The 17,768-nt window shown below is 32.8% G+C and overlaps 2 protein-coding genes across 2 annotated transcripts in view; one reads left to right on the top strand and one right to left on the bottom strand.

Moving 5' to 3' along the window:
- LOC148299191 (uncharacterized) overlaps window positions 1-1,202 on the top strand; it is a 14,347-nt gene extending 13,145 nt beyond the window's left edge. Inside the window, exon 5 of the mRNA XM_088276307.1 lies at window positions 1,063-1,202. Within this exon, the coding sequence (XP_088132433.1) occupies window positions 1,063-1,077 (15 nt within the window). The 3' untranslated portion in view covers window positions 1,078-1,202. The remainder of the gene's footprint in view (window positions 1-1,062) is intronic.
- On the bottom strand, window positions 464-17,768 carry LOC148299190 (facilitated trehalose transporter Tret1-like). The gene is made up of 5 exons (XM_088276306.1): window positions 17,439-17,768; window positions 16,924-17,003; window positions 15,393-15,553; window positions 5,342-5,517; window positions 464-1,884 (listed from the first exon to the last, which is right to left on the bottom strand). The coding sequence occupies exons 1-5, from the start codon at window positions 17,602-17,604 to the stop codon at window positions 953-955; spliced, it is 1,515 nt and encodes a 504-aa protein (XP_088132432.1). The 5' UTR covers window positions 17,605-17,768; the 3' UTR covers window positions 464-952.

The raw sequence follows: 17,768 nt of genomic DNA, 5'->3' as shown, positions 1-17,768 counted from the left end.
AAAGAAATTAGTTATTGACATATCGCTCGCTCCTTTCAAGAACGTCATAAATCAAAAAACATGATTTTTCAGGAGAACGTTTTTAAAGTATGAAAATATATTAAAAATAAATATTAAGCCACTTATTGAACGTTTTACTGTGCAACAGATTTTTAAGGTAAAACTTGAAGGTTTTTTCTCCATTTAAAAAATATTTAGTTTGTTTTAAAAAATATTAAACAATACATTTTCATAAAAATGCAAAAACAACATTTTTTGCTCTGTAGCGGGTAAATATTAAGTTAAAAATATGCCTCTTTTGCTGGGATATAGTACATTTTCTGGGCATTCCGAAAACATGCATAACTGAAAATTGACAAATTTTGATTTATGACGTTCTTGAAAGGAGTGAGCGATATTATACGAGTATTTTTGCATCTCAATTTATTTGGTTACTTTGGGAAATAAAATGAGTAAATAAATATTAGACAAAATTATTTTCCCTTTTATTTAAAAAAAATACAAAAAATCAAATGAATACAAAAAATAATATTATTTTTTGACACCTCATCAAAGATGAAGAAAAATATAAATGACTGGGTATCAACGGGTCTGACGACCGTCATAGGCTGGTTTAAGTGATATTTTTACACACGTGTAACATTCACCAATTCTACCCATTATTGACAACCACACTACTCAAATTCTTGGAACTTTTAGATATACGAACCAATTTCAAAACATTATTCTTGAATCACTAGATCTTCATTAGAGACATCTATTGGTGAGATGCAAAAAATAAGTTAAGATAAATGCAATAAAATATAAATATGTATACGTATGTACATGTATCCTGACATACTAAAAAACGACTGTTAAGTATGGTTATTTCAACGTATGAATTGCAAGGGGTACTCTTCTCGCATGTAAATTTATGAAAAAAAATGGCTCCATATGAATTCGTTGATAAACCCTATTTCGATGAAACTGAGACAGTCTCTATCTCAATAATATGCCTGTGTCGTCTCACTCCCCTCTTTCTACTCAATTCATTGTGAATGTGTACAATAGTCTTTCCTTTAGTTTCAGGAACAATGAAATATACAAAAACAGCAGCGATTCCGCAGATAATTCCAAAATCACACAAAACCCATCCAATCCCAATCTTATCAACCGTATTGTTAAACAAAGCCGTCACCAAAAATGCCATGAACCAATTTAAACCAGCCGAAATAGCTGTTGCTCTGCGCTTGATGTTAATAGGAAATAACTCTCTCAGCATCAACCATGGGATTGGACCAACGCCAACAGAATAGAAACTCACAAATATCGACAAGCACAGGATTGGAACCCAGACCCCTTTGGTATCATCGACCATGGCATTTAAATGAAAATATACTCCTAAAGAACCCATGCTTATTCCCATGATCAAATTCGAAATTATCAACATCGGTCTTCTCCCGGAAGACATGAAGAACATCGCAGACAAATAAGTCGACACGACTTGGGTGAGACCAACAATTATAGTAGAGTATTCTTTGATTCCCACGCTTCTAAAGATCTGCCCTAAGAAGAAAATGATGGCTGTAATCCCTGTCAACTGCTGGAAGATCATCAAGGCAAATGCAATAAACAGGGCTTTGATATTGGACCTCGTTGCTATCAGATCTTTGAAGGTTCCTTCCTTGGATATGGATTCCTTGATGTAGTTCTTGATCGACTTGAGTTCTTCGTCGATGTCGCATCCGGCTCCTCGGAGGTAGATGAGACTGTTTCGCGCTTCTTCCGTCTTGCCTTGCGACATGAGGTACACTGGGGACTCGGGCATGAACAGGAACCCCAGGAAGTACACAGCGGGGAAGGCAGTGCATATCAAGGACAAAATTGTCACATCTTGCACTAAACCTGGAAATAAAAATAACAGTAACTATTAGCTTTCAAATCATTTATGCTTTAGGCGTGTGAATCGAACGAGTGAATAAAAAACATTAAATAAATGTTTGAGGCAAAAGTCATTGGAAAGAATAGCAGAGGAAGACCTAGGAAAATTCAGCATGATTAAGTATTTCAAATGAAAGTGGTTGGATAAGAATTTAAAATAATCTGTGAGCATGTTAATGTGAAGAGATTCATGAATATGAAAGCGACGATAATTGTGTATAAAGACAGATTGGTGTGGCGTTCTATTCTCTCAGCTTAGTGACTCTTTTTTATGAAGATTGCATAGCTTGTTTTAATACGCCTTATAGGTAGGTATCTCAAAACAAACTTTGCAAAATTTTTAAGAATGAGAAAATGATAGTCTGAGTATTATTAGTGATTAAAACCTGTTATTGCTTGGAATCCATCTTAGTTTTATAAACATTTTTTGAACATTCATCATTATGCCCATGATATGTAAAACTCCAGCAAACATAGTAATGAACCTTTCACATAAAGCGACATCTTTTGAGATTCTAACAAAATAAAATGACTGAAATCTTTATTGAACAATAACTATACATTTTAAAAAAGTCCTAAATAAAAATAATAAAAAAATGAATGGATAAATATTTCGGAATTACCTAGTACACAAAATATAAAGTAATCGCTCAATCCAGCCATTAAAAAATTATAAGTCTTATTCTCTTCAAATGAAAATGAATTCGAGGAGTTTAAATATATATAAAAAAAGGAAATAATTGTTGATAATTTTAACGGGCATTTTCGTAAAATACAACCCAAATATTTATTATTTATGGACTGTGTAATTTAATTTTATATTTTTAACAAAATTTTGACCAAGCTGGTCATACATATGATTGTTATATGGAAATGTTCTAAATAAATGAATAAATATTTGAAAACACCTAATCTCGTATATGAAAGAAAACTGGAAGAGAATATAACCTACGTATTGAAGAATATAATATAAAGCTCGCTCCTTTCAACAACGTCATATATCAAATATCGTCAATTTTCAACTTTACATGTGTTCGGAATACTCAGAAAGTGTATCCCAGCAAAAGCGGCATATTTTAAACTTAATATTTACCCGCTACAGGGCAGAAAGCGTTGTTTTTGCATTTTGAAGAAAAGGTATTGTTTAATTATTTTTTAAATAAACTTGATATTTTTCAAACGGAAAAAAAACATTCAGGTTTTACCTAAAAAGATCTGTTTCACAGTAAAAAGTTTAATAAGTGGCTTGATATTTATTTTTAATATATTTCATTATATTTTAAACTTTTAAAACGATCTCCTGAAAAATCATGTTTTTTTTATTTATGACGGCGTTGAAAGGAGTGAGCGATATTATGTAGTTATAAAATTTACCTCACATAGTTGTATACTATTATTTCGGAGACAGAATTTTTCAATGATGTAGATTCCCGTTTTTTCATATTCTGAAATATACGGTTATCTTCAAAAAACATCCCGTCTAGTTTTGAAAGGGGTTGTCAAAAAATCAATTTGAAAATCCCATAAAAACAATACATTTCCAATATCTTTTGATTGAGTATTCGTTCTGAGACTTCCAGATGGCTTTGGAAACCGATTTTATAGTTTTACGCACTAAAAAACCGTTTTTATTCGACATGGATATCCACTTATTTTCCACTCCGCGTCATATTCGAGGTTAATAAAAATGAATCGCTTTTGGATACATATTTGAAAACTTAACTTATGTTGGAGTTCTTTTATATCCTGCTTTAGAGTAATTTTATATTATTTATTTGCTCTAACCGACCAGGCGTTGCTGTGTATCGGTCTGGCTTTAATGGAAAAGAAATAAAAGGGCATTTATTTCTCATGTTGACAAGATGGCTATGATGTCTATAAGAAAGTAGTATACCTGTACTGGAAGAGAGACGTGTCCAACAGACAACTATAGAAGTCCAAGAGGAAATCCGTGATAGTTCATAAGGAACTGCCACGAAAAGTGGTATGATAAAAAATAGTGAAGGATATTGACACCATAAACCAAGCTAGGACACAAAATGCCGAACCCTCTTCTAGAGGATCGGTTAATTTGTTGACGACGGACAATAGTCCAGATTCTCCTGAGGAGTTTTGCGTGGTTTCTTCACAGCAATAAGCAAATTTTGAGATGTTTCTGATTGATCCACACTAGATCATCCTTCCTGTTTCCAACACTGATTAAATATAAACCTCTTTACTTATTTATTTTTTTACAAAAATGTTCTCTTCGTTTAACTCTTAACGTTTAACCTCGTGCATGTTTAACTTCGGCTCGTAACGCATGTTTGTGCTGAAACCTTAAGTGCATGTTGGTCTTCGGGTCGACCAAAAATCGCGTGTGTTTAACATTTTGTGTAGTTTTAAGTGTGTAAATGGTGCTATGGTGGTGAAGGGTGGTATTGTTTGCATGCTGTAGTAGTGATTTTCCTGACGAAGAGACGGGTACGTCTCAAAACCGGTAGACATAAAAATCTCGGTGAGTGGCTTTATACTTATATTATTAACATTTTTGTAAAAAAATAAACAAGTAATAATGACTAACCACAAAGTAAATGCTTTAAATATTAATACTGTTGAGAATATTAAACCTCTTAATCAAGTTGGAAGAAAAAAAATCCATTTAATGATCTTTAAACCCTCTACATAATAACAAGTTAAGTAATAAATGCAACTCTCATAAAAAAAAAAGTCCAAGAGCAAGAATCCAAGAGGGAAACCGCTGTCGAATATCGGATACAAGATAAAGACATGACATAAAGTACAGTCAATCTACAGTTATTTCACCTCTAGTTGTTATGTTTTTTTTTGCAAATATAAATCAGCGGTAAAGTAAATATGAACATAAATAAAATAAAATAAAATAAATATGAATTTAAATAAATCAGAGGTAAAATAAATATAAACAGACCGTAGTAAACTTTATAAAATGAAATAACTTTGTTATAACCACTTTTTTAATTGATACAATTTAACATTTAACATTTAATTTTTCAACAAGAACCTTGTCATCATCAGGGTTTTTATTAATTCAAAAACATTAAAAACATTATAATACTCTCACCAAAAAACTTCCACACACTCCGTAAAAATCCTAAATGTAATAATCGTAAAAATCCTAACATTTAGGATTTTTACGGAGTGTGTGGAAGTTTTTATGGTGAAAGTATTAAAATATTTTTAATGTTTTTGAATTAATATAAACCCTGATGATGACAAGGTTCTTGATGAAACCGGTAGGTTGAATTGTTTCAATAAAAAAGTGGTTATAGCAAAGTTATCTCATTTTATAATGTTTATAAAATGTGCCACAAAGTATCTGCGGAAAACATTCAAGAAAAGACAGTAGTAATTTTAAAACTATCTTTCATTTTTAACCGGAAATTTGATTGGCTTTTATTACCTGCAATGTACCCTGCCAAGATGCCAGCCGTGAGCTGCAACTGAGAGCAGTGCGCCAGGGCCGCCCTCACGGTGGGCTGCGCCAGCTCGGCCACGTAGGGTGGCACAGCTACCGACAGGGCGCCCACGGCCATACCGCCTACAAATCGGCCCACGTAGAAACAGTATACGGATGTGCTGAAATGGAAATATATAGACAAACACATATTACATATCTCTCAACAGAGGAAAAATACTCTTTATGAGGTGAACATATGGGGGAAAATTGGATGCTGGTTATTCTGTGCGCTGAAGGCAGAGAAGACCTAATGAAGCTGGTGACAAGGGTGTATAATGTGTGCAAGGAAAATGATTTTCTGTTGAATAAGAAGCAAAAGCAAAGTTATGGTACTGTAAAAAGGTGAATTTAAATTGAACTGAAACTTTAAAATTCTGAGTTTAAAATAAACATTACACGGATTTGCTGAAGTGGAAATATGTTTAGACAAATATATACTACAGATCGGTATAGACAAACATATACTATAGACCAGTCTGATTATGTCGGTTACGACAAAACCAGGTTGCTGGTCAAATAAAATTAATGTGGAAAAAATTACATAGTTGTTATTTTATTCTATAAAATGCAGTTCCACCAAGAAATGTCAGTACAAAACTTAAATATTATACTATAGACGTCTTACCAGAGGCGTCATACTCTATTTGAGGGAAAAATATAATATGAGGAAAAAATTGTATGCTGACAATGCGGTGATAGACTGTTAAGAAAAGTGTGTTTTCTATTTTCTTAAATTTATTTTTTCTCATAAAACCGAGCCAAAGTAACGCTCGGATGGGTATAGCTAATTAAATAAATAAATAATATATGAAAAAAACTTTTGTTGCAACAAAATAACATATTTTCTACATTTTTTTTTAGTTTTTTTGTTATTTAAGTTTATTTTTCCATTTTCGTTCTGCTTCGATACGAATATGTGAGTACATCAAGCATCATGACACATTCCACTTCCGGCGTTCGACATATTTCCTAAAAGCCTTTTCACATTCATTTTTGCCATTATTTTTTTTTCTACATTTTCATACCAATGTTTTTTTAGCTAACATACTATCGCTCACTTCTTACAACAACGTCATAAATCAAAAATCGTAAATTTTCAGTTGTGCATGTTTTTGGAATGCCCAGAAAATGTACTATATCCCAGCAAAAATGGCATATTTTAAACTTAATATTTACCCGCTTCAGGGCAGAAAGTGTTGTTTTTGCATTTTGAAGAAAAGGTATTGTTAAATTATTTTGTTAATTATACTAAATATTTTTCAAATGGAGAAAAAAACTTCAGGTTTTGCCTTAAAAGATCTGTTGCATAGTAAAACGTTTAATAAATGGCTTGATATTTTTTTTAATACGTTTTATTATATTTTTATACATTAAAAACGATCTCCTGAAAAATCAAGTTTTTTGATATATTAAGTTGTTGAAAGGAGTGAGAGATATATGTAAGATAAAATACGTAATGCTTTTATAAAAACTCATAAATGTAAGCTAAAACCCTTTGTGTCGAGTCATAATCAATGTTTTAGCATTTTTTTATTTTTTTTATTTATTTAATAGGGTAACATTTATTGATACAATTTCTATACATTTGTTCATATGGCAATCTTATAATTTTAGTTTCGCTGTTCCTTTCCAAAAAAGAGACTGAGCTCTTGTGCTTGGAGAGGGACTTACACTTAAGGTTTATTGTTTTATGATTTAAATGTTACTTTGTTTTAAAATCACTTTAAATATTTTATTGTAACTTAATCATAATGTCTACCGGTTTCGAAGCAAACCGCTTCTTTATCAAGACTGATTAATACTAAAGCTAATCGCTTCTTTATCAAGACTGATTAATACTAAAACACTACGCTTCTTTACCTAACCGTCAAAATATTTTGAATATTGTACAGTGTTTTAGTATTAATCAGTCTTGATAAAGAAGCGGTTGGCTTCGAAACCGGTAGATATTATAATTAAGTTATAATAAAATATTTACAGTGATTTTAAAACAAAGTTACAATTTAATTATAAAATGGAAGATCACAAAAGTAGTGCTTCAAATATAAATTATAAGAATATTGTTTTATTTGATTAATGGTATAATAGTATTTTTCTTTTCTTTTAGATATTTTAGTAATGTTTTGAACCCGTCTTGTATAACTCGCAGTTCCCATTGCTAAGCTAACATTTATGCTCTATTTTTTATCTTCTTAACATGTGTTCGACCAAAAGCCACTTATGGGATTGAGGCAAGAGCAGATACTTCTAGAACAAAATATCGACTTCGAACTTCCGAGATGAAGACTCTCCAATCCATACATTGCGAGACCGAGTAAGAAATACTGACATCCGGAGCATGTGTGAGACGGAGGATATCGTGAGGTGGGGACGACAACGAAGGCGATACTGGAATGATCATGTAAACAGAATTTCAGATCACAGACTTCCACGTATCGCTCTTCAAGGAATCCCTGAAGGATGCAGACCCCCAGGCAGACCTCCGAAAAGGTGGAAAGACAGCTGGGAGTCAACATCCCAAGATGATCCTTAGGATCTAGAAAAAGAAGAAGAAGAATACTTTCATCCTTATTTTGCCAACTCTTTGCTTTGCCACCATAATAATAATAATAAAACCCTTATCCGCACCCCAGTGGTGCATAGGGCACTGCTTCATATAAACGCAGTGTTATCTTGATCGTTTACACATGAAGGAAAGGTGATCAGCCCTCCGCTTCAGGTACCAGTCCAGGGTTATATTGAATAAATATTACAGTAAAAAAATATCACTTATATTGATTTGACCCCCCCTGGAAATCGAACCTAGGACCTCCAGAACGGTAGCCGAGCGTGCTGACCATTACACAACGGAGGCGGACAAATACTGCTACCATACACGAGATTTATTACTAGGACTCCAGCTGTTTAGCTGCAAGATCCTTACAAATAAAAGCGTCTCTGCTAGATAAAACCTTTTCTCAATTCAACATAGATGGGTGTTATGAATTCAAATGTACTGTGTCATGAGATCAATATATATAGAAGACCTAAAAATTTGAAAAATGTGGTTGTCCTATTTAGTATAAGTCTCATGATCTGGAGTAGATTAAGGACGTATACCGAGGTTCCACTGTATGTCCAAATACTTGTTCACAAATTTCGGTTTCTCCACTAGGAGTTACATTTTTGTTCAAATTTAATATTCTTTATAGAAAACCATTTGTTTTTTTTCGATAGTGAAACAGTCAGATGAGTGGTATCTTGTGTTGGGACTTGTCTAAATTATTCCCTCAACTATCTTAGCTATCCTTAGGGATCTATCCAATAACATAATTTAGAAAGACGATCCACCCAAACTCCTTAAATAATTGAACTGAGTTTTGAGCACTTGTTGCGAGATTGGAAGCAAGGATATTTTTATATTAATATTTTTTACAACATTTTGAGTATGTCCATATACTTGTTCACAAATCCGGATTATCTCCAATAATAACAATAATATAATAATTATCAAAATAATAATAAAACCCTTATCCGCATCACAATTATAGTCAAGTAATAATTAAATATTATTTTTTAAACCCTTATCCGCACCCAATGGTGCATAGGGCACTGCTTCATATAAACGCAGTGTTATCTTGATCGTTTACACATGAATGATAGGTGATCAGCCCTCCTCTTCAGGTACCAGTCCAGGGTGATATTGAATAAATATTACAGTGAAAAAAATACTAATATATATTTGAACCCCCGTAGGAATCGAACCCGGGACCTCCAGAACGGTAGCCGAGGGTGCTGACCATTACACTACGGAGGCGGAGCGGAATATAATTATTACAAAATAAATATAATTATATGTTATCATAAAACCAGTCTTCTATATTAAAGCCCCGTAAATACCCAGACTTCCATATTATTTTAATTTATATTTGAAGCACTAACTTTGTGATTTTCCATTTTCATAATTAAAATATAACTTTGTTTTAAAATCACTATAAATATTCCGCCGTATATTAAATGAGTCCGCCTCTATAGAGTAATGGTCAGCAAACTCGGCTACCGTACTGGAGGTCCCAGGTTTGATTCTCAGGGGAGTAAAATAAATATAAGTGATTCTTTCACTCTAATATTTATTCAATGCTACCTCGGACTGGTACCGGAAGCGGAGGACTGATCACCTTACCTTCATGTGTCAACGATCAAGATAACACTGAGTTTATGTGATGCAGTGCCCTATGCACCATTGGGGATTTATTATTATTATTATGATCTACCTTCAGTACAGTAGTCGAGCTCGCTAACCATTCAGTACGAGGGCAGACATTATCGACAATTCTCTAGTCATCCATTTTCTTCACCTCAGATCGAGACCCTTTCTAAATCTTGCTAATTATACATGACTCAGCGCTTTAAGGTAATGACATCTTGAAAATGCTTTAAAAAAACCAAATGACTAAAGTTGAAGAAGTTGTTAATTTACGTACTATGTATTTCAAACAACATTTTGAGTATGTCCAAATACTTGTTCACAAAATCAAAAGCATTTAAACACACTCAAAATGTTGTAAATAAATTATCTGGTCGAATTATAAGCTTAAATAATAAAAATGGAAATGATATTTTCTAGCGTTTCTCATATGTGTGATTATAATCCATAAACCTGATCGTGACAAGTTTTTCTCGATCTTCCTCTGCTCTTTTTTCCACCTACATTCGCATCATAAAGTTTTTTTACCGTTCTACCTCACTCATTCATTCCACATGTCCAAACGTCAAATCATCAGGTATGGCAAATACTTGAAAGCAGGTAAGGTTAGGAGTCGAAATAATCGGCGGGCATGTATGAGGAGATGCATGAACGTGGAAGAAGCTAAATGTTTGCAAAGACAGAGTGCTGTGGCATTTTATTGTCGCCGCCTACGCCTGCTGGGAAGCAGCGTGATGGTTAGTTAATTTTATTTGGACAATCTCAAAATGTTGTTAACAATTTTTAATTAAAAATTCAAATATTTGGCCGACCAACTTCTGGTATCCCATTAGCGATGTGTGGTTTATGTTTGTCCCGTAATAATAAGCTGTCAAAAGTTTGTTTTCATCCCTTGACTCCGGGGGTTGGTCGGTAAACCCACCCCGTTGGCCAGAAGGATTACGGAACGAGAACACTACCGTTAGAGGTGGCGTAAATAAGGCTTTTTAATTCAGGATGTGGAGTAAACCCATAGAGCCTCTGCACAGCGTGTAATGTATGAAGCCTTGCCGAAAATTTGACCCACATATTTACATGGATTTAAAATACTATTTTACAAACATGTCGCTCACTCCTTTCAAGAACGTCATAAATCAAAAATCGTCAATTTTCAGTTGTGCGTGTCTTCGGAATGCCCAGAAAATGTACTATATCCCAGCAAAAGAGCCATATTTTTAACTTAATATTTACCCGCTACAGGGCAGAAAGTGTTGTTTTTGCATTTTGAAGAAAAGGTATTGTTTAAAAATTTTTTTTAATACTTTAAATATTTTTCAAATGGAGAAAAAACCTTCAAGTTTTACCTAAAAAGATCTGTTGAAAAGTAAAAAGTTTAGTAAGTGGCTTGATATTTATTTTTAATACAATGTATTATATTTTTAAAGTTTAAAAACGTTCTCCTGAAAAGTCAAGTATTTTGATTTATGACGTTCTTGAAAGGAGTGAGCGATGTGTGCTACTATTACTATTACCATCATGACGTTTCCCTGCAGTCACTCCTAGCCTTCTTTACATCCGTACATCTAGTTATACACATCCTCCAAATAAGTAGGAACTTAATCATTCTTAATCTATTTTTGTGTATGTGTATAAGTGTGTATATATATATATATATATATATATATATATATATATATATATATATATATATATATATATATATATATATATATATATATATATATATATATATATTTATATATATATATATATATACATTGCTAAGGTTGCTCATATTGTCCTGAAGAAGAGACGTGCCTTGAATACAGTGGGCGAAAATCTCGGTTAATGGTTTTATTATAATAATATGTAAATTATTTAAAATTGCTATTTTGAATAATTAACATGGCACCATGTTCGTAAAATATAAGTTTACCTCAAGGGCGCTTAACATTATTTAATCTTCATAAAACATTTTGTGATTAATTTTTAACAAATGTTTTACTTAGTAAATACCACTATTTCCTAAAATCTACTGTGAGAAGTGTTTTGATGCATTTACGGTGTCACAATAGATTTTAAGAAATCGTGGTATTTACTTCGTAAAACATTAATTAAAAATGGATAGATTTTACTACAAAGAGACTGCCGAATCAATTAATGAAATTTTGTGATTCGTTTAAGAATTCTTTTAAGTTTAATTTTTTATCTTTTGTTAAAATTCTCAAGATTCCACACAAGCCGAACCATATTCTTCCATTTCTCCGAAATAGAACTCCATTTCATCGTCATTTTAACCTAGAAACAAAGTGAGAACTTAAATAAATGGAACAGGAAACCAGATACGTTGAAGAGGTCTTTAAGAAAATAATAGTTCGGGAGACACCAGAATCTTGAGAGACATTCGAGCAAAGTTGGACGACACCCAAAAACCTAGCAAAATAATAATATTATCACGTTATAATTGTACCCATAGTAATACTCGTTTAAAGAGCTAGAATAAAATACAGTAATGTTTCAGCTAACGACTATCACACGTTTCCTGAAGGGATCCGTCCTACGAATTTAAATAAGTATTTTCTTTCAGGCACTCGTATGAAGGTAATATATCTGTAATTGACCAAATAAAAAAAAAACAAAACATCTCAACATAGCTGAAGAAGAATATGAAAGTCTGAGGCTGAGAAGTCTGAAAGTGACTGATTTACGGGAGTTTCGTTCGTTAAGTGATCGCTTTACACACGTGTTACATTCACCAACTTTCCCATGATCGACAACCACACTTCACAAATTTTTGATACTTCTTGATATACTGATCAAACCCGTACGAAAGTATGCGTGATTTCACAAAAGCTATCTATATTGGGATGAGGAAAGCTTTTGTGAAAAATGTTTTTGAAGGAAAGCCTATGAAATAAGCCTTATAAATGCCCATATTTCCATATTCTTCTTCATCTACATATGTTGAGATGTTAAAAAAATGTTTAAAAACTCCTTATTGGAGATAATGCACACGTTAAAAAAACCTTTAAAAAAATCCAAAATATCTTCATTACAACCATTGTAAATAATTGGATAAAGGGTGAATGTAGGGAATAGAGTTAATGACGCTTTGATCAGATTGTAAATAAAAATGTGTGCATGGGAGCTAAACTGGGTATTCACAGCGGAGTGCTAGTACGGTAGCGGTCAGGCCAGGAGTCATATTAATCAATATGTATGAGAAAATACATGATTTGAAGAGGCGAAGAATGTTTTCAATGACAGAATAGTATGACGTTCTATTCCCTCTGCCTACCCCAGTGGTAAAGGGGATGTTTGGATAGTTAGTTAGTTTTAAGCCCGAGATCTCAAACGTTGAAATTCAAAACGCGGACGACCATGCTAGTCTGACGCGTATTCGCGCACGATCGTATTTTCAGAATACACTTCTATATTAAAATTTAACTTTTTATTTATTGAAGAAAAAAATTGTTATCTTTTTTTAATTCTTTACTTTTCAGTAACTATTATTTTTAAAACCATATATTTATTTTGAAGAATAACATATTTTTTCAATACAAAAACGGTGTTTAAAGAAGGAAGAAAAAACAATTAACTACGTGTTAATTTTTTAATCGAACACAGATTTTTTGAGTCCACTAAAAAAAAACTAACCAACTAACCATCACGCCGCTTCCCCGCAGGGGTAAGCAGAGAGAATAGAGCGCCACACCACTCTGTCCTTGCAAACATTCTTCGCCTCTTCCACGTTCCTACCTGACCACTTTCAAGTATTTGGCATACCTGATCGTGCCATGTTTTTCTCGGTCTTCCTCTGCTTCTTTTCCCACTAACATGTGAGTCCACTAAGTTGTATTTTATTAAAAAACACATAAAAAATTAATAATGTATTAATCTTGTTATGTCATTTTCAAACGAATTCGTAAAATTAATACATAAATTAAAATGGAGTTCTGCAAATTAAACGATAATAAAACAAATCAATAAATTAAATAAAAAAGCAAAAAAAACAATTGCGTGAAACGTTACTTATGTTAAGAGGAAATTTAGTTGCGATTAATAGCATATTGAGCCTTTATTTTATATACTTTGATTTTCATTTTGAATTTTTTTAAATATTTATTTCATTAATCATTTCATTAATTGTGATTAAAATGAAGTGATAAACTAAATTTGTGTCATTGGTTTTGAAAATATACGTACTGCCGTATTATTTTAAAGTCAATTTCCAAACGTTGACGCAGAGTTTAATGTAAAGTTTCCGATACTATCTACCCTTATATAAAACAAAGGGATAATTAACCCCGTATTGTGGGTTGCCCTATTTCAAACGAATTTGAAAGGGGTCGAGTTTAGTACACAACTCAATAATACTATATAGTTTACGACAACCCTACAAAATGTCTTCCGTTTTACCCTCGTCCGCACCCTATAATGCATAGGGCACTTAACCAAATTGATGCAATGCAAATTAAGTTGATCGTTAATTATAAAAAGACAAGGTGATTAGTATTACGCTTCAGTTACCTATCATACAGTCCAGGGTAACATAAAATAAATATAAGAGTGAAAAAACACCTCTTTTTTCCCCCCCCTGGGAAACGAACCCGGGACCTCAAGCATGAAAGCCAAACGTGGTAACCACTACACTATGCCTATATTTATTTAGTTTTCATCATACACACAATTGGAAATTACGATTTACAAAAATGCGCCCTCACTGGGTTTCCGTGCCGAGGGCACGATTTACAATACTTTATAAAATTTATAAAATGAAATGAAAAGTCAATAATTAATGATATGTATTAAAATAAGACATGGCTGAATAATGCAATCTATTTCAAATCTACCCACTTCCATTATCCAGTTATAAATAGCTCTTTTATACTTGATTTCGTTATTTAATGACTTTATGGGTAGTGTAAGCAGGTTGTACAACTTTATTGCGTAATAATCAAAGTTTCATTGAACATAAGAGGTATATGTTAGACGCAGAGAACCCGAACATATTGTGAACCAGGCAATCGCCATGAACTTCCTCGAATGTCATCTAAAGGTGGAAAAAAAACATGGATGCTGCAGAAAGATAACATGATTCGAAGGCATGGCCTAGGTGACGTTGTATATGATAGAAGGACCTACAACCTGAGGGCGAGGAGAACTGACCCCAACAGTCTACCAAGACAAGAAATAAGAAAATATATTATGGGATAAGCATTAAAGGGTAATGCTCATTTCAACCTTGCATTCGTTCCTTATATCACCATTTGAACATCTATCATACATCGAGTTAGCCAAGTTGACATTTTTAATTGCGGAAAATCTGTGTTGAAAAGTCAAATGGTGAACATATTGTCCTTTCAGGATCCTTAAAAACTATGCTTCTCTGCATTGTATGTATGTCGCTTCTAGAATCAACATCACACACACACACACATTCATTTATTTGCTAGATCTACGCTAAATATTTTGTACTAATCTTTATGTTTCTGTAGTTAACTATAATTGGCTTCTTTAATTTATGTCTTTTAATTGTTTTCTTTTACATATGTTGCTGTTGTTAACCCAAATAAAATATAAATAATAAAAAAATTAAAAATAAATGTTGATAAAAGAGATAAATATTGTTGATAAAATTAAGAAAGGTATGTTGAGATGGTTTGGACGTGTGTAACGTATAAGTTAAAAAGATTTTTTGCAAAGATAGGGTGGTGTAGCGCTTTATTCTCTCTGCCTACCCTTGCGGGGAAGCGGCGTGATCGTTAGTTAGTTAGTTATTTTAACAAAAGGAGTTAATTGAAATTGAGATTTGGTTGGAAAAGTCACCTGAGGGCAATCAGTAGCCAGGATACAACCATCGGCAGTGCTAAGCTCAGCAACGTTTTCTTTCTTCCGAACCTCTCTGCTATGAGCCCAGTTGGAATGGCTCCGAAGAACGCTCCAAGGTTCAAAAGAGAAGCGATCCATGAACTCTCGTATGACGATATCTAAAAAGTAAGAAAAAAAAGCTAAACTGGCAGTACACAATGGAAATCTGGTTCCAACCCCAATGTGTGGATGTAAATTAACCAGCTGCCTGACATATATTAAATAAAACCCATTCGAGGATCCAAAATTAATGATCTGAGAAGGTACTTTATGGAAAGATATATATCTAGTAATTAGTCATACTTTCATATTTTGATTTTACCTTATGTTTTTTAAATTTTCTCATTTGTTATATTTTCTCATTTGTTATATTTTCTCATTTGTTTATTTAAAATATGCTTCTTACCTTCTGTTATTCTCATTTATTTCTTTTAAATATGCTTCGCGTGCCTATTTATTATACCTGTTTATCGTTTTTATATTTTGCCATGTATTAGTATTTGTTTTGGTAATTTAAAAAAAAACTTTTTTTGTTACTTTATTATTTGTGTTCCAGTCTTGTTAACCTTAATCCCATGTCCCAAAATGATAAATAGAAATTACTCATCGGGAATATTAGATGTATATATGACTTATGTTTGTAATATGTTTTGAAATTAATAAATAAATAAATAAAACATGACGCTGAAAAGAAGGATGAAAGAAAATTAAATGCAGTCGGAATGTGATTCTTCAGTGCGGTAAAAACATATATGATAGGTGTTCAAATGGTGATAAAAGGAAAAATGCAACACTGAGATAAGCAATTTCGATTAAACGTCATGCATTTATCTCTTCCGTAAACTGAAACCTTAGATATGTCAGAATTCATATGTTAGTCACTCTACTTCCACAAATTGAACACTTATGTCACTAGGCGCCTGCAGGTCTTTTCTACTATAGACACAGCATTGTCAACATACCATTAACATAATATTATATTAAAATAATATTATTATTCTCAGACGAATGTGCGACAAAACAATATGTGATACATGTTCGAATGGTGATATAAGGAAAGAATGCAAGGCTGTGATAAATATTATCGATGAAATTAGAATTAAACACTTGAATATACCACTTTCATGAGTTTTATTTATATATACGACTAGTTTCAAAAACGACAGATGTTTTCATCTTCTGGTACAAATTAAAAAACAACATTAGATGTACCAGAAGATGAAAACGTCTGTCGTTTTCGAAACTAGTCGTATATATAAATAAAAATCATTTAAGTGGTTTATTCAAATGTTTAATTTAAAAAAATAATCATGTCATTCCACAAAGTTAATGCCGAATGAATAAATAATGAAATTAAGAAATTTGTGTTAAGATGGTTAGGACATGTGATTCGAATGAGTGAAGTAAGAAAAGTAAAACAAATTTATGAGGCAAATATGGTGGTAATATAGGCAAAGAAAGTCCAAGCAACATCATAATAAAAGCTCACCCTTAGACCAGACTGCAATAGCGGTAAGGCTGTAGACGTCCATGATAGAAAGGTTCCAGCCGAAAAAGCTCCAATAGTCACTGAAAATGGTCATTAAAAAGTTGTTAATGTTCGATACAATTCGTTTTAGTGCCAAAATTAGCGATTATTATTATAAATTATACATCGGTCACTCCTTTCAACAACGGTTATTTACTATGCGTAAGTCTTTTTTAATCGCCTTACTTACCGTAGAACGGGGCTACTTGAGCTTTGATGTGTTACTTGAGCCCAGTATCGTGACAATAAGTGTCCTCTGTCAGGGAAACAATGAATCATGTCGATACGTTCATTATTGTAGACCAAATACAGATTTAAATTCTTTTTTGTACTAGGCTCAAGTAACAAATCAAAGTTCAAGTAGCCCCGTTCTACGGTTTGTATTCTTAGACCAGTTTTATTCCCATTAAAATTTTAGAATTATTTTTTCCACATAATAACTGCTGGATCAATATTAATATGTTTCGACATCTTACCTATGCCTGCTGCCAGGTATTGCGTTGTCTTATCTGAATGGTCATCATCCGTCTGCTCCATCACTTCCGGATCGTCTACGTCATCATCAGGATCTCCGACAGCCACCCCATTAGCTTCTTCTTCTTTTTGTTTCACTCCCTCTTTTTGTTCTAAGAAGGGGGTCATTTTCAGTCCCAATTTCACTCACTTTTAATAAACTTCAAAATTACCTAAATGTCACTTTGGTTTGCTTCGGGAAATCGGGTTTCGTTAACATCGGTAATATATTTTCCGTTTTTTTAGATCTTTGATACATAAATTTAATTTTGCGATTTCATTCCAAGCTGAGA

The sequence above is a fragment of the Brachycentrus maculatus genome, unplaced genomic scaffold (genome assembly GCF_059751285.1).
Source record: "Brachycentrus maculatus isolate JH-2025_06_01 unplaced genomic scaffold, ASM5975128v1 h1tg001284l, whole genome shotgun sequence".
Lineage (NCBI taxonomy): Eukaryota > Metazoa > Arthropoda > Insecta > Trichoptera > Brachycentridae > Brachycentrus > Brachycentrus maculatus.
Note: the sequence above shows the minus strand (reverse complement) of the source record. Positions and strands in the feature narration are given on the sequence as shown.